This window comes from Phyllobates terribilis, unplaced genomic scaffold, assembly GCF_046119375.1.
Source record: "Phyllobates terribilis strain yellow unplaced genomic scaffold, ASM4611937v1 Scaffold_5__5_contigs__length_657084704, whole genome shotgun sequence".
Lineage (NCBI taxonomy): Eukaryota > Metazoa > Chordata > Amphibia > Anura > Dendrobatidae > Phyllobates > Phyllobates terribilis.
In genome coordinates, this window is record NW_027362765.1 from 35,522,859 (window position 1) to 35,540,819 (window position 17,961).

Below are 17,961 nucleotides of genomic sequence, written 5' to 3' on the forward strand. Positions count from 1 at the left end.
ACCCGTATAGCTAATTGCATAGCCTGTTGCAAATCTTCAGGTGTAGGATAAGCAATTAGCAGGTCTTTAACCCTTTCATTGAGCCCAGCAAGAAATAGACTTTTCAGAGCAGAATCGTTCCACCCTGTTTGAGTAGACCAACGACGGAAATGAGTACAATATTTTTCCACATTACCTGATCCCTGTCTCAAACGTCTTAACTCAGTCTCAGCTGATGAGACACGGTCAGGATCATCATATAATAGTCCCAAAGCAGAAAAAAAACTATCCACTGATCTGAAGCATGTATCACTAGGTTGCAAAGAAAAGGCCCACTCCTGAGGCTCTTTGCGCAAAAGTGACATTATGAACCCTATGCGCTGGGATTCATCCCCAGAGGACTTGGGTCTCAAACGAAAATATAATAAGCAAGCATTTTTAAATGAAAAAAATTCTCGGTGTTCACCAAAAAATAAATCCGGCAAACATACCTTAGGCTCCAAGAAATGTGCTCCAGGACAGTTACTCACGTGCTGACGGAGCTCGGCCACCTCCAGAGAGAGTCCCTGCAGGTGTTTAGCCAAATCCTGAACCGACACCATGATGGAACAGAAAAATCTTTCCTTAGAGAATTTGCAGGCTGGACTTACTGTTATGTTCTGCTACCAGAGCTAAGGAAAGAGAGGAGATCTGTCCCTACGATAGAACTCAGCTAAATCCCTACGATGTAACAGGGGACCTGATCCTGCGATCAGACCTGCTAAAGTCCTAAGCTAGTCTGTACGGAGACCTATAGATGTGGGGAAGGAATCCCTACAAGTACTAAGGACTGGGAGGAAAATGGGACACCTCCTAACAGAAATAGTAGCAGACAGACGAACAAACAAAATATATAGAACATAGAGGTCCGTAGACCAAGCAAACTAACAGAGTTAGATACAGAGCACAGGCTAGCTAGAAAGTAGTTATACAATGAAGTCCAGCAAAGCCAGAAGGGCGGAGCAGGATTAAATAGGCCAACAAGGTCATGTGACCAGCAAAGGAAAAAACCTAAGAGCAAGGTTCTAACAACATGTAATTAAGCTGTCAAACAGTTGCAAATCATGTACACGGAAGCGAATTAACCTTATCACCGAGCAGCTGTAAATACTTGGAGCTCGGCCCGAGCATACTCGGACAGAACATACTCGCTCAACCCTAATCCTTAGATATAAATAAACGAAGAAAGCTTGTCACCACCAATTTCATGTGTAAAAGAGAGGCCCAAATCTTTCTAGTTCAGATGTTTAACACAGAACTAGGTCAATGCTACATCACCGGACCACAGGACAAGGATGATGTCAAGGTAACGTCCACCAATAAATAATGCGAGGACCCCAGACAACATCCTTGTCCCAAAAGACCACATAGTCCTCCCACCAGCTCAGATATTAGTTGGAGTACGTCAGGACACAAGGGTTCCCCATTGCACACCTTAGCTGGTGATAGTACTTGCCATAAAATAAGAAAAAAATTATAATACAGGACAAATTCCAGCAGTTTTAACACGAATCTCTTATGGGGTATGAGATATATTCCCTTAGTGTTAAGATAATACCTCCCTGCTGAAAGACAAGATGTATGGAGGATACTGCTGTAGAGGGATTCCACATTGATGGAAACTGAAATGGTCCCTGGGTCAATTGTGACGCCTCCAATTTAGTCAAGAGATCAGTGGTGTCTCTCAAGTAAGATTGTAAATATGTAACAAAAGTCCGTAACAGTTGATCCAAGTATATGCTGCAATTTTGGCATAAGGCATCAACTTCTGAGACAATCGAGCGTCCTCTCAAAGGGTGACAACCTTTATGAATTTTTGGAGGAGCATAGCACATGGCAGTCATCAGATGCTTAGGAAATAAAAAATCAAATAAATTTCTAGAGATAAGGCCAGTCTGGGATGCCCCCTTCGTTGCCTTTAATTTGAGTGGAACGCATGCCAGCGCATCTGTTTCTTTGACATTCCGGTGGGCTTCAAATGTGAGCATTATTGGAAAGCATTTGCGTTCCAGCACTCTTATACCTATGAGCATCAATGGAACGCATGTTGTGTTCTAGCTTGCGCCGACTTGATGTCATCTCCTGGAGCTAGTGGAAATTATTTCACTTCCCAGCTGTTATGAATGTAACACACACTCACGTGTAACGTAAAAAGGGAAGGCCTACTACAGTGAGACGCCGCACGCACACCCAACTGATCCCTGTACAGGTCCGCAGGCGGCTCATGCGCAGATTGAGATCTCGGGAGACGAGATCTCGTCTCTCGAGATCTCAATCTGCGCATGCACAGCCAGTGGCAGCAATTTTCCCGAAGCCCGCAGCATGTATATGTATGGGAGAGGGGACCTCCCACTCCCGCCGCCGACCTCCCGAATCAGCGACCCTTCTGAGAGGACTGGGCCTGCAGCATCAGCCGCCGCTAACCTCCTGAAGCAGTGTCCCTGGCTCACGTGACTCAACTCCACCGCCACCACCCCCCGGTAAGCCACTGTTAAAATAGATTTTAAGGTGCACCGTTTTATTTAAAAAAAAACATTTTTTCTCCTGTTTTGCACTCCAGAATTTGGGGTGCATCTTATAATTTGGTGCATCTTGTAATCTGCAAAATACAGTATACCTCTCTTTAAAACACTGCAGCGTTTCAGAATCGAACATATATGGCTGAGATCATGTAGCCAGTGTATGATACATGCTGCCTGTAGATTGGTGATCATGTGTCAGCTGTCAGGTTCCCTTTAACATCATGACCTAGTTTTTCTTGTTCTGAAGTCTACCGCTTGACTTTTTTGGCCTATGTAAATAATTGAATTGTGCTACATAACTTGCAATTTCTATGGACATTTTATATAGAAACTAATCAAAGTAAAATGTTTAAGGATATTTTATTCAAAAATACTAATTGGTTTTATTCTTAGCAGATGACTGCGCCACAGGATCAGAGGGACAAATAATGTCTTCAGTTTTTGAATCGGACAACCTTGATGTCACACAGAATATAACTGAAGTGAATGCCATTATCTCAGTTATACCATCATCCTCTCACAGCAATGATCTATCATCTGATCCTTTTTACCAGGTCCTATCTTCTGATTCATCACAGAATAGTAAGAAAACTAAAAGTCACAAGAGGGAAGTTAAAAATCAAAGGGATCTCAACGAAAAATATCCTTTTTCATGCTCCGAGTATGGCAATAGTTTTTCCATCAACAATTTTTTTACTCTACATCAACAAATTGACGCTGAAAAAAATCATTATTTTTCATGTCCAGAGTGTGGGAAATGTTTTAACTGCAATTCAGATCTTGTTAAACATCAGAGAAATCATCACACAGGGGAGAAAACATTTTCATGTTTAGAGTGTTGGAAATGTTTCAATAGAAAATCAAGTCTTATTAGACATCAGAGAATTCACACGGGCGAGAAGCCATTTTTATGTTCAGAATGTGGACAACATTTTAGGCAGAGAGCAAATCTTCTTATCCATCAGAGAACTCACACAGGGGAGAAGCCATTTCCATGTTCAGAATGTGGGAAATGTTTTACAGATAAATCAAATCTTGTTACACATCGGAGAAGTCACACTGGGGAGAAGCCATATTCATGTTTAGAATGTGGGAAATGTTTTACACGGAAAACAACTCTTGTTATGCATCAGAGAAGTCACATAGGGAAGAAGCCGTATGTATGTACAGAATGTGGGAAATTTTGGTTTAAAAAATCTGATCTTGTAAAACATCAGAGAAGTCACAGAGGACAGAATCCGTTTTATGTACATTATGTGGAAAACGATTCAACCAAAACTTAGCTCTAATTGCACATAACAAAAAAAATCACACGCTTGAAAAACATTGTCATGAGAAATGTAATGAGAAAATATTTCATCACTGCTCCTTGAATGTCATTGAACTCAATAGGGAGAGTAGCTGCTTGTTGTTAATTAAGTAGAAGAAAATATGTTACAGTAAATAAGCTCTTTCACAAAATGAAAGAAACTTGCAAGTACCACCTGGGAGCGTTGGCTACTAGTGATGAGCGAGCATGCTCGTTTAACCCTTTATACGAGCATGCTCAGGTGCTTACCGAGTATCTTCGGCATGCTCGTATATTATGTTCGAGTCCCTGCATCTGCATGATTTACGGCTGTTAGAGAGCCTCAACACGTGCAGGGATTGCCTGTTCGTTAGACAGCCTCAACACGTGAGGATTACCTAACAGCCGCAAATCATACAGACGCAGGGATTCGAACATAATATACGAGCACGCCGAAGATACTCGGATAACACCCGAGCATGCTCGATAAAAGGGTTAAACGAGCGCGCTCGCTCATTACTAGGAGCTACCCTACAAGTCAATGTCTGACCCTGTCTGTCAGCCCGATCCACCTCCTACCCACCTAACTGTGTATATGATCAGGTTTCTTTCTGATGCAATCTGTTGCTCCCTGATGGTAAAATTGCTATTTTAATTCAAATGCAAATGAGGCTAAAGTGCCCTGGAAGTGTCAAATTCTATATGCCCCACCTTCCTCTGCTTGACTGACAGCTCGCTGGCTTGATTATACAGTCAGCGAAGTATCAGTTAAGCAGAAGGTTGTGAAGTGCTTTGACATTCCAAGAGCACTAAAGACTCATTTACATATGAATTAATACAGCTATTTTTTCCAGTCAGGGATCAACAGATTTCATGCGTAAAGGTGTGAATGACATAGTTCATAGCTCAACATGACCATATGAACAGTTTGTGGGGTGGATTGTTCTGTCCGATTCCCTTTATCAGTGATAATTACATTGCCAAGATAACTCCATACTAAGCTGCTCTCTTGAAGGAGAACTAGTGCTTCCTCCAAACATCAAGTCAAAGTAAAATCACATATCATGAAAGAGAAAAGGAGAGCACATTAGAGCATTAAGTAATAATTAGGATATGTGTGCAATTACCAATACAATTATACAAAATGCAAATGGAATCTAAATAACTTACCTGACCATCGACTATGGGCACAGCATAATTTCATATCCAAATGTTGCTGTGTGTATATGTGCATGTGTGTGTGTGTGTGTGTGTATATATATGTATATATATATATATATATATATATATATATATATATATATATAAATTAAATATATAATTGTTTATCTTTTTTTTTTATCTTTGGCCCAATCAAATGTTTGTCTCCCATCCTTAATGTCACGCGTGTGTCAGATGTGACAGACAGTCGCCCTGCAGTTGGTTGCAGGAGATCTCTTCGTTTGGCATTACATGCACCTTCTTAGATCTTTCTCACTCTAGGACCCAGCGGCTACTTCCCTTTTGCTGATTAACACCCTGGCCTGGGTGTTTAAATACACTGCTCAAAAAAATAAAGGGAACACTCAAATAACACATCCTAGATCTGAATGAATGAAATAGTCTCATTGAATACTTTGTTCTGTACAAAGTTGAATGTGCTGACAACAAAATCACACAAAAATCATCAATGGAAATCGAATTTATTAACCAATGGAGGCCTGGATTTGGAGTCACCCCCAAAATTAAAGTGGAAAAACACACTACAGGCTGATCCAACTTTAATGTAATGTCCTTAAAATAAGTCAAAATGAGGCTCAGTATTGTGTGTGGCCTCCACGTGCCTGTATGACCTCCCTAAAAAGCTTGCGTATGCTCCTGATGAGGTTGCGGATGGTCTCCTGTGGGATCTCCTTCCAGACCTGGACTAAAGCATCCGCCAACTCCTGGACAGTCTGTGGTGCAACGTGACGTTGGTGGATGTAGCGAGACATGATGTCCCAGATGTGCTCAATCGGATTCAGGTCTGGGTAACGGACAGGCCAGTCCATAGCTTTAATGCCTTCATCTTGCAGGAACTGCTGACACACTCCAGCCACATGAGGTCTGGCATTGTCCTGCATTAGGAGGAACCCAGGGCCAACCGCACCAGCATATGGTCTCACAAGGGGTCTGAGGATCTCATCTCTGTACCTAAAGGCAGTCAGGCTACCTATGCCGAGCACATGGAGGGCTGTGCAGCCCTCCAAAGAAATGCCACCCCACACCATTACTGACCCACTGCCAAACCGGTCATGCTGAAGGATGTTGCTGGAAGCAGATCGCTCTCCACGGCGTCTCCAGACTTTGTCATGTCTGTCACATGTGCTCAGTGTGAACCTGCTTTCATTTGTGAAGAGCACAGGGCACCAGAGGCGACTATGCCAATCCTGGTGCTCTGTGGCAAATGTCAAGCATCCAGCACGCTGTTGGACTGTGAGCACAATCCCCATCTGTGGACGTCGGGCCCTCATACTACCCTCATGGAGTCGGTTTCTAACCGTTTGTGCAGACACATGCACATTTTTGGCCTGCTGGAGGTCATTTTGCAGGGCTCTGGCAGTGCTCCTCCTGTTCCTCCTTGCACGAAGGCGGAGGTAGCGGTCCTGCTGCTGGGTTGCTGCCCTCCTACGGCCCCCTCTACTTCTGGTGTACTGGCTGTCTCCTGGTAGCGCCTCCAGCCTCTGGGCACTACGCTGACAGACACAGCAAACCTTCTTGCCACAGCTCGCATTGATGTGCCATCCTGGATGAGCTGCACTACCTGAGCAACTTCTGTGGGTTGTAGAATCCGTCTCATGCTACAACTAGTGTGAAAGCACAACCAACATTCAAAAGTGACCAAAACATCAGCCAGAAAGCATTGGTACTGAGATGTGGTCTGTGGTCCCCACCTGCAGAACCACTCCTTTATTGAATGTGTCTTGATAATTGCCAATAATTTCCATCTATTGTCTATTCCATTTGCACAACAGCATGTGAAATTGATTGTCAATCAGTGTTGCTTCCTAAGTGGACAGTTTTATTTCACAGAAGTTTGATTTACTTGGAGTTATATTATGTTGTTTAAGTGTTCCCTTTATTTTTTTGAGCAGTGTACTTTCAGTTGGCAATAGGGAGGCGCCGGTGATATTCACATGTTTCCTTGTGAAAGCTTGGAGCTAGTGCAGTCTGCTTACTTCCTCTCTGGTGCTAAGAGGACGTGTGTGTGTGTAATCTCTCTGAAGTCAGCTCAAGTTAAGTTACTTTAACCTGCATCTGTCTACCTTGTTGTCTTTAGTTGTTACTGGGGACTGACTAGTGTTCACCCCCCATTCCCTAGCCAGGGCCTAGCTCTAGGGAAATACAGGGTTTTAGGTTCCTGTGCGGCGATTGGTGAGGAACCAATGTAGGAACGATAGGGGAGACAGGGTGATATGAGATCAGCCTAGGAGGTCTCCACTCTCCCTTTCCCTAGTGTCTGGGCTCCCTTGCACTTTAGTCTTTCCCACACCTTGCGTGACACTTAATCAGTTTGGGGACCCTTTTAATTTCCTAAAATGGAAAGTGTAGCCAATCCACCAATTGCATATTTCTAAAAGGTTTTGACAACCAAGAGACATTCTAATTATTTATTGTCATCTAGTAAGTAGAATTGTTGGATTTTTAGACCGGTCGACATAATATAATTAAAACATCTAACATGTTGCCAGATAAATCAGGTAATCAACCTAGCTGTTTTTGATAGGTTGTTTTGTGCACTTCTTCCTCCTTGTATGACATTTCCATTCATAAGCATGTAGGCAAAAAATAGGAGAAAGAGAACACGCCCCACAATAGCAATTTTTCACTTATTTTTCTGTAATGATTATCGTTTAATAAATGTTTTTGATTTAGAGTAATGGACCTTTTTAAAACACATTCTGGGTAATTCTGGATGTTTGCTTCCATTTTTAAGTGTCACATCATCCACACCATACTGAGACTAGTTAGCTTTCCATGTGCCATTAATTCCAAATCGCTTTACAGACATAAATTCCCTATCAGTATGTCTTTGGAGTGTGGGAGGAAACCGAAGTACATAGAAAAAAATCTGCAATTCTCATTCCAGTAGGGAATGTTCAAAACATACAATTACAACCACACTGATATTTGCAAACGTTGAATCTATGACTGTTAAACTGCATGGAGTTTATCACTAAAGGACTAGCTGCATCATGCCTCCTAGTCAACTTGTTCTGTGTAACCCCGTCTCCACCACTGATTAGCAGACTTCTATCAATAGAAAAAACCTGGTGATAGATTCCCTTAAGGGCAGGTGCAGACAAATGTTTTTGCAGTCCGAGTGTGATCTCTCAAAACATTTGATCACACTCGTTCCACTGTTAGTCTGTGGAGCCGTACACATTTCAGATTTTTTTTACCCTTAGACAGAAACTGTAAAAAAAAAAAATCGCTACATGCCTGAGTTTGATCTGATATTCGGATCACACTCGGCCATGCAAGTCAACGAGTCAGTGGAAAACATTGGACTGCATTCGGATGACATCTGTACACAGTCTGATTTCTGCACACTCACGAAAATTCTTTTCCCCATCTTCTCCTCGTCCGAGAGAATCTATTGCTGTCTGCACCTGCCCTTAATTTGAGATTTTTTTTAGAATATTTTGATCTGTGTGTGAATATCTGCTAGAAGGCGGCTTTTACACATGGGAATGGGACCTACAGTAAGGCCTCATTCAGATGTCCATTTTTTTTTTCCTGCACTCGAATGTGTTTCATCTTTCTGTTGCATCTGATTTTCATCTATTTTTGGTAGATATGCTAATCCATTTTTTTCACATGCAAAAAGAAACCAAACAAAAATGTATTCATGTCCTACCTATTAACCCCTTCCCACTGCAGCCAATTTTCATTTTTGTATTTTTCTTTACCTTATTCCAACCCATGTTTTGTTTTTTCCATCCACATAGCCATAGTTTTGGTTTTTAGGTAACGAGTTTTTTTCATTGATACCATTTTACCATATTGTGAACTGGTAAATTGGGAAAAATCTAAATTAAGTCAAATTGCAAAAACAACTCTCCGTTCTGATTCAATTTTTTTTTGGGGGGTGAGGTGTTTCTAGAATTCATTGTGTGCTAATAAATGATCTGGCAACATCATTCTCCAGGTCAGTATTATTACAGCGATATCAAACTTGTTCAGTAATGCCATTTTGGGGGACTTACAATATTTTGATCACCTTTCATTTCTTTTTTTTTTTTTGCAAAGATGAAACAACCCCAAAATTGTAATTCTGGAGTTTCGATTATTATTTTTTTTTTAAAGAAAAAAAAGTGTGAAAGTTTGATTGTCCCACTATCCATGTAAGATCAGAGACCTGATGCGCTCACTGTCTCTGGAACAGATTCCTCAAATTTTGTAGTAAGTCATAAATTCTTGTGACAGATTTAGTCCTGTGTGGAGGGGCTCACAGACCATCATAAATTTATGTTTCCGGGACCCTTACAGTGTTTTTGTGATTTGAAGTTGCCTTTTAATATGACAACTTTCATATTGTTTATGTTGTGTCCTGTACCACACAATGTTTGGCCACAGGTAGATGGTTTTTTTTGTGTGGGTTACTGTGTTTACTGTATGGGTTAAATAATTAAAAAAATGTTAACCATACTTTTTGAGTTTTACATGAACAAAGAACACATATAAAAGGAAACGAGAGAATAGCGATGAAAGCTATGTGGTACAAATGAAGTTCCAGTATAAAAGCAATTGGTTGGTAATTCAAGGTGACATGAGACCTGATACACTGATGTCTGGATTGAACCATTTTGAATAGTTTATCGGAAACCAATTGAAAGTCCCACATACCTCAGATGGGACAGCTTCCACCCGAAACACATTAAAAAATCCATTGTTTACAGCCAGGCCCTTTGATATAATCGTATCTGTTACAGTCCAACGGACAGGGATGAACACCTAACCCATCTTAAAAAGGCATTTCTAAACCAAGGCTACCACCCCACCTCCATTGATGACCAGATCATTAGAGACGCAAGGATCCCTAGAAGTCAATTACTTCAATATGGAGAAAAAGGGGAAAATAATCGTGTACCTCTGGTGGTGACCTACAATCCACAGCTTGAGGTACTGAGAAAAGCTGCTAAAAAACTTCACGACATCCTACACAAAGATGACCGGCTAAAAACAATATTCAAAGACCCTCCCTTGCAGTGCTACAGGCAACCTCCAAATTTAAGAACCATCATGATCCAAAGTTCAGTGCACTCAGATACACCAAGAGGATCTTTTCCTTGCAATGTGAAGAGCTGCAAAACCTGCACCCATGTAGAGACCAAAGACCGGATACTGATTCCCAATAGACAGCAGGAATATAAGATTCCCAGGACATTCACATGTTCCTCTTCCAATGTGGTGTACTTAATTCTGTGCACTATATGTCCTATTGGGGATCTCTGTGTGAGAAACAGTTCAAAAACTGAGAGCAAGGATGAGGTCTCATCGCCACACGATTACAGATAAAAAAAAAACCTGGTACCGGTGGCCAAACATTTCTCTGGTCCAGGAGACAACATCAACAATATGAAAGTTGTCATATTAAAAAGTGTAAGGGGGAAGACCAGGGTGTAAGTACTTTCAGAACAAGGGATCCGGAACTGCTGGGGCCGTGCCTCTTGTTGCAGGGGGAAGACAGAGTGCGAGACAGGAGTTAGATGACCGGGAAGCTGGGGGTGTGTCCAGAGAGAGAGCCGAGGAGTCAGCTGAGCTCGTGTCTAGGAAGAGGGTGGAAAAGGAGTTTTTGCGCAGAAAAGCAGCAGTGGACAGTGGGAGTCAAGCCCGACTAGAGGGAGAAGAGACTCAGGATCACTGGAGCCGAGCCAGTGAGGTGCACTGTTATGGACTAGGGGTTCAGCGGGTCAAACCGGAGAACGACCGCTGCCGCCAGAAGACGGAGCATTGTTTAGGCGGGGAAGCCAGAAGAAAGCAACACCAGCACCAGCCGGCAACTGCCTTGTGAGGAGCAAGAGTCAGCTAAGTGTAAAACTGCCGAATACAACCGTGTCGACTCTGCTACATCTAGCCCAACTGTGGATTGTCAGTTATAGCATATTACCTGCTACTTCCTTGTTGTCCCCATATTTCCCCTGTTACTCCCTGCATGGAAATTGACCCTGTTACAGTAAATCCCCCTTGTTTATTAACCCTGTACTGGCTGCTCTGTGTTTCTGTGTCACTGCATCCAAAGTACCTGTGTTACATTTGGTGTAGTCGGCAGGATGCAGTCTTTAGACACAGACACTGCAGATCAGTCCATCCTGGGAGCCCCTAGATCTAGCTTGCCGCTGGGCGCGATGCTCCGCAATCTCCCAAAGTTCACCGGGGACAATATGATGCTGTGGGACTGGGTTGAGAGAGTTAGGAGTATGTTACGTATGCATCCGAAGACCCCAGCTATGCAAGCGAAATAGCCTTACTGGTCATGGGCGGCGAGGCCCGACAATCCGTGATGTACCGCCCTCCCCATGACCAGGATATTGTAGGAAAAGTGGTGCGGATATTGGAGGAGATGAATGGGGATCCCACCAATGTAGGAGAGCTGAGGATACGGCTGTTTCACCAAGTGCAGCAGGAGGGGGAAACTGTGACGCAGTATGTTAACACATTACTGAGGGTGCATGCCTATATCACTAGAAAAGACGACATGGGGAATTTGGGAATGGGCCCCCCTGACGTGATCTTAAGGGACCAATTTGTGGCTGGCCTCAGGGATGTGCAGCTGAAGCAGGCCTTGTGGGAGCGCCTGCGTGCTAATCCACGTATGACTTTTCTAGAAGTGGGGGCGGAGGCACGTGTGAGAGAGCAGGAGATGGGGGTGACGGCCCTGGCAGGAATGGTCCGGAGTAACGAGGTACCCACCCCGCCTGCAGCTGAACCGGAATGGGCTCGAGAGATGCGAAAGGAGATACAGGAGACGCGGGGTGAAGACCCCTGCACCGACACCAGAGATGCCCGGATCGATTGCCCCAGTTAGGGAAAGAATTTAATTCAGGCCCCGCCCTGCAAGAGAGTTCCGTAGAGCAGTGAGGCTGCCCTACACAGACAGACACGACCTGCTGGAAGTGTGGAGGCACAGGACATTATGCCAGGGGCTGTGCTAGCCGAGGGCGGCCCCTGTCGCGGCTGCCGTTAAACTAGCGGGCTCTGTGTTTGGGGGACACAGCCCGGAGCCTAAGGAAGGGGAAAGAAAAAGAGGAAGTCCCAAGGACCTAGTTTCTACCAGCCCGACTGTCTGGGCCGAAATGAGCGGTCGGGCTGTTAACTGCCTGATTGACACGGGATCCCAGGTGATTTCAATGACAGAAGCCTACTTTCAACAGCGATTTACAGAGATAGCGCAGCCTGAATGGGGACCAGTGATTAAACTCACGGCAGCTAATCAATTACCTATCCCGGTCGCAGGGGTGGTGTGGATGAAGATCCCAGTGTGTGGAAAAGATGTGGGAAACAAAGGGTTCGTCTTGGTCGCAGGGGGAACCGGAAGTAGACCCCCGGTGAACCTCGGAATGAATGTGCTGAAAGAGATCGGGCAAATCCTGTTTAGTGAGCCGAAGGAGATTCCTCTAGACCGGTGGGATCCACGAACCCCCCAAAGGAGGGTTTTTCAACAATTAATCCGAGCTGCCCAGGCGACGTCGAGTGAAGGGAAGGTCCTGGGGAAAATAATAGTACCAGCAGCTACGGCGCTCACCTTACCCACAGGACAAACTGTACTTACGTTACCCGCACAGGTCTGCACACCTCTTGAGGGGGTCGAAGTACAGATAGAACCAACATCGATGGACAAAGTACCCCCCGGACTCCTGGTGGCTCGGACACTGGCCACCATCCAGGGTCGCAATGTTATAGTGCGGTGCGTTAATCTGGGCGACGGTGATCTCACACTCCCTCCCAGGGCGGAAATAGCCCAGATTCTGGGAATGCCAGAGAAGTTGGTGCGACCTGATGCGGTACAGCTGTCCGCTGTACAAGCAGACCCCTGGAGTCTGGTGGTCACCGTGTTGCCGGAATCCCACCATGCTGGTGCGAAGGGTGGACGAAGAATCCTAGAACGAATGCAGGCTGAATTGACGGGACTTTCACCTCGACAGGTGCAGCAGGTTGAGGAGGTACTGGAGCGGTACCAGGAAGTCTTTGCTCGTCATGAGGATGATTTTGGTTGCACCGAAGCCATTACCCACGAGATTCCCACGGGGAGTACTGCCCCAGTGCGGGAGAGATACCGGCAGATACCTCCCCAGATGTATAAAGAGGTTAAGGAGATGCTAGCCCATATGTTACAAAATGGTGTGATACGGGAGAGTCAGAGTCCGTGGGCAGCCCCGATTGTCCTGGTCCGGAAGAAAGATGGGACCCTGCGGTTCTGTGTGGACTATAGACGACTGAATGCCTGTACAGTACGAGACTCTTACCCACTACCCCGAATCGAAGAGTCTCTGTCGGCCTTAGGGAAGGCAAGATACTTCTCCTCCTTGGATCTGGCCAGCAGGTACTGGCCGGTGCCCGTGGCCAAACATGACCGTGCGAAGACGGCGTTCATATTACCCATTGGACTGTTTGAGTTCAATCGGATGCCCTTCGGCCTGACTAACGCCCCCGGGATGTTCCAGCGTCTGATAGAGAGGTGCCTGGGCGATTTGAACTTCGACGCGACACTGATTTATCTTGACAACATAATTGTCTATGCCGCCACCTTTCGAGGAGCACCTTCAGCGACTGGAGCAAGTACTGAGCCGCCTACAGAGTCATGGTCTAAAGGTGAAGCCCCAGGAGTGCCACCTGTTCCGCAAGCAGATCGAATATCTGTCATACTGTGTCCAGTGAAGGAGTCAGGCCCACCCGGGAAAAGGTGGCCGTCGTACAGGAGTGGCCTACACCGAAGATAGTGAAGGACGTTCGGGCTTTCCTGGGACTTGCTGGGTACTACCGAAGATTCGTGAAGAACTTCACCCTCATAGCCAACCCATTGCTGGAGCTACTTAAGGGAGTGCCGGCGGGCTCCAAGAATCGGGCGATTCGGTGGGAAAGCAGCCTGGAAAAGGCCTTCCGTGCCCTAAAAATGGCCCTGACCGAGGCCCCAATACTTGCCTATGCGGATTTCTCCCAAGCATTCATACTCCACACTGATGGGAGCCTAGATGGTCTGGGAGCCGTGTTATCCCAAGTACAGGAGGAGAAAGAGCACGTGATTGCGTACGCCAGTTGCTCCCTTCACGACTCCGAGAGGAGCCCAGATAATTATAGCTCTTTCAAATTAGAGTTGCTGGCTCTGGTTTGGGCAATGACCGAGAAGTTTGCAGAGTATTTGTCCGGGTCCGAAGTACTGGTGAGAACAGATAACCACTCGTTGGCTCACCTGGAGAATGCGAAGTTGGGGGCCCTGGAGCAGCGGTGGGTGGCCCGCATGGCCAGGTACCGGTATAAAATCGCCTACCGGTCTAAGGCAGAGAATACTCACGCCGACTCCCTCTCCAGAGTGACATATGAATGGTCTGATCAAGACCGCGATGAAGATTTGGAGGCAGATGAGATCCCTAGCTTCCGAAGTTTCGTGGGACCGCTGGTCGCGGCGCAGGGACAGATCGGAGAGACGTCGAAATAACAAGTGCTAGGGCAGCCAAGAGATGACTGGGTCCGACTTCAACAGACTGACAGAGAAGTTGCTCAATTACGTCAATGGATGGCTTTGAGGCAGGTCCCCAGTCGAGAGGAGAGGAGTACCCTGTCCCCGGGAGCGCTGAAAATACTGGGACAATGGGAGAGACTGTTTTTGCGAGACGGGCTGCTGTACCGACGGGTACAGCTACTGCGAGAGTTCGGGACCCAGAGAAGTTGTGATCCCAGTGGTGATCCCAGAGAAGTTGTTCGGAGTATTGACTAAGGAGGCTCATGATTGAAGGGCTCACTTCAGACCAGAGAAGACATTTCAGTGGTTGCAGAGGCTGGTGTATCACCCCCAACTGCGAGCAACAATAGAAGACACTTGTCGAAGATGCCGGAGCTGTGAGCTGGTTAAGCCCCAGGAGCAGCGGGTCCCCATACAAACAATTGTGACTTCTGCCTGCTTGGAGGTGCTGATGATCGACTATTTGACTGTTGGACCGGAGCATCTCTGGTATGAACATTGCCTGGTAATGACAGACCACTTCACAAAGTTTGCAGTGGTGACCCCGACCAGAGATCAGACCGCCGAATCAGCTGCGCAGGCCATCTGCCGAGACTTCATTCGGGAGTACAGCTGCCCAAAGAGGATCCATTCCGATCAAGGTGCCTGTTTCCAGGGTCGGGTGATAGAAGAGCTGCACCGGTTGTACAAGATTGAGAAGTCACGGACTACTCCTTATCACCCTCAAGGAAATGGGGCCTGTGAACGCTTTAATCGGACACTTATCCAAATGCTCCGCACGTTGGAGGAAGATCGGAAGGTGCGATGGCCTGAGTTTGTAGCAGAGCTGGTGTGGGTCTACAACAACCGAGTGAATAGTACGACGGGGTTCACTCCTTATACCTTACTGTTCGGGCGAAAGGAGCGAGAGATTACCGAGTTAGAGCTGGACCCCGAGGAGGACTACCCACGGACGGGGATGTTTTTCTGGGTCCGAGAACACCGGCATCGACTGCAGACCCTCCGACGGTTGGTACAACAAAAGTTTCGGGAGCTCAAGAAGCATGAGACATTGCCTCTTCAAGGGACAGCTCTGAGGCCCGGGGAGTGGGTGTTGGTTCGAGACAGGCGGCCCCGGGGCAAATTGAGTAGGCGGTGTGAACTGACCCCACACCGAGTGAAGCACAGGTTTGTCGCTGAAGGACCTGTGCGTGAAGTTCAACCCGAGGGGGCTGAAGGAGCCCCTACCAGAGTGGTTCATCGTAGTATGCTGCGGCCCTGTCTGTCTAAAGATGATGAGGATGAAGAAGAATCACCTGCTTCTAGAGAGGGTCCTGTCACAGTTGCCCCAAGCCACGATGTGGATGAAGAATTGTTGATTCTACCTTCAAGCCCCAGCACTCGATTACCTGCAGTCCCCAGTGCGAGGGAACACCATCGGTTGAGGCCACCGGGCAGGCGGAGATTGGGAATCCAAGTGACCCTGCACCCCCCATTGGTCAAACTGAGTTACGCCGGTCAGAACGGACAACCTCACCATTACGAGCAAGATCAATTTATATGGCAACATATCGTCCAGGAAGTCCAAGAATGTGAACGTTTGGTGAAGGAACTCTCGCCCGTGGAATGGCGAGTTAAAGGAGAGCGGGAGTGTAAGGGGGAAGACCGGGGTGTAAGTACTTTCAGAACAAGGGATCCGGAACTGCCGGGGCCATGCCTTTTGTTGCAGGGGGAAAACAGACTGCGAGACAGGAGTGAGGTGACCGGGAAGCTGGGGGTGTGTCCAGAGAGAGAGCTGAGGAGTCAGGTGACTGGGGAGCTGATCTCGTGTCTAGGAAGAGGGTGGAAAAGGAGTTTTTGCGCGGGAAAAGCGGCAGTGGACAGTGGGAGTCAAGCCCGACTAGAGGGAGAAGAGACGCAGGATCCCTGGAGCCGAGCAAGTGAGGTGCACTGTTATGGACTAGGGGCTCAGCGGGTCAAACCGGAGACCGCCCGTTGCCGCCAGAAGACGGAGCATTGTTTAGGCGGGGAAGCCGGAAGAAAGCAACATCGGCACCAGCCGGCAACTGCCTTGTGAGGAGCAAGAGTCAGCTAAGTGTAAAACTGCCGAATACAACCGTGTCAACTCTGCTAAAAATAAAAGGGTCTGGGAATACAAATTGATTAGAATCTTTCACACCCTCTACACAGGAATAAATCTGTCAGGAGGATTTATGTCTCACTACGAAATCTGAGGAATCTGCTCCAGAGACAGTGAGGGCACCAGACCTATGATCTTACATGGATATTGGGACCATAAAACTTTCACACCACTAATCTAATCCAATTAAGGACTCACTCTCCAAACTCAGTTTGTTTGTTTATTTAAATGTCAAATTTATTATGCCATGCATCTGCTTTTCTTTTTTTTTCTTTGTGTGCATATATTTGTGTTTCTTCATATATCATGTTATACCATACCAAGCCTGAGGAAGGGACCTAAGTTGTCCTGAAAGCTTGCCTTGTAACATCATTTATTTTATTTTTGTTAGCCATTAAAAGGTATCATAACTACAAGATTATCTTGTTTTTCCCACTGAGAGCAACCTGATAAACTGTAATAGTAAAGGTCCAAAGGAAACCTTTGTTTGAAGAAGGTGCCATTGAGGTATTAAAAATATAACAAAGATTGAAAATAGGCAAGGAAAGAAGGAAAAGCAAGAGCACGAGATCCACCAGACAGGGCATTTGTGGGTGCAAGAAACTCAAACAGACCACTTCCTATATGAGATCCAACACTACAATATTTAATGGAATTTATTCTGTCGGTCCAGAAGAATAGATATAAGTTTTTTATTCATGTTTTACCAAGAGATGTGTTTTTTTACCTCAGTGAACTGAAGGAGATTGCTTTTCCAACAATGGGAAATTGTCTGCTTGACTGGTAAGAAAACGTAAAAATTCGAGAAAACGTAGGTTCATGGACAATACGTTTAATGAGGTTGGGTTTTGGGAACAGTATAACCTGTTAAGGAGGAGATCAGTGAGTAGTGTCTAATCCCTAATCTTTTGACATTTGGCAGGTCCACCAGATGTGGAGCACGTCACCTACAATGGGATAATCTCTAAAACATTTAAAGGAATACCCAAGGACTATGTGGGCAATGTGAACTGGTGTTGGGTACCAACTAGTTATGACCTTGATCTTGGTTTCAGCCATTGTAGTATTAAAAATGCCTTTGGAGGAGTAGATCCAGATCTAGGACTATTGATTTTTCTTTAAGGTGGATCCTAAATCCGATTCCCATTTGGAGACCTAAGTTAAATGTATATGGAAAGGGTTATGGATCATGTAAGAATATAGCAAATAGTCTTAGGGGGACTTATAGAAATGAGACTTGGGGAGTGAGGTGGGGGATCTACATCCTTGTTCATATAGTGTAAAGGGTTTAGCAGCTGAAGAGAATAAGTAC

General features: G+C 45.7%; 1 protein-coding gene across 1 annotated transcript in view; it reads left to right on the forward strand.

The window, feature by feature from the left end:
- LOC141271414 (uncharacterized) overlaps positions 1–17,961 on the forward strand; it is a 69,814-nt gene that overhangs the window by 19,626 nt on the left and 32,227 nt on the right. Inside the window, exon 8 of the mRNA XM_073681496.1 lies at positions 2,934–3,796. Within this exon, the coding sequence (XP_073537597.1) occupies positions 2,934–3,796 (863 nt within the window). The remainder of the gene's footprint in view (positions 1–2,933; positions 3,797–17,961) is intronic.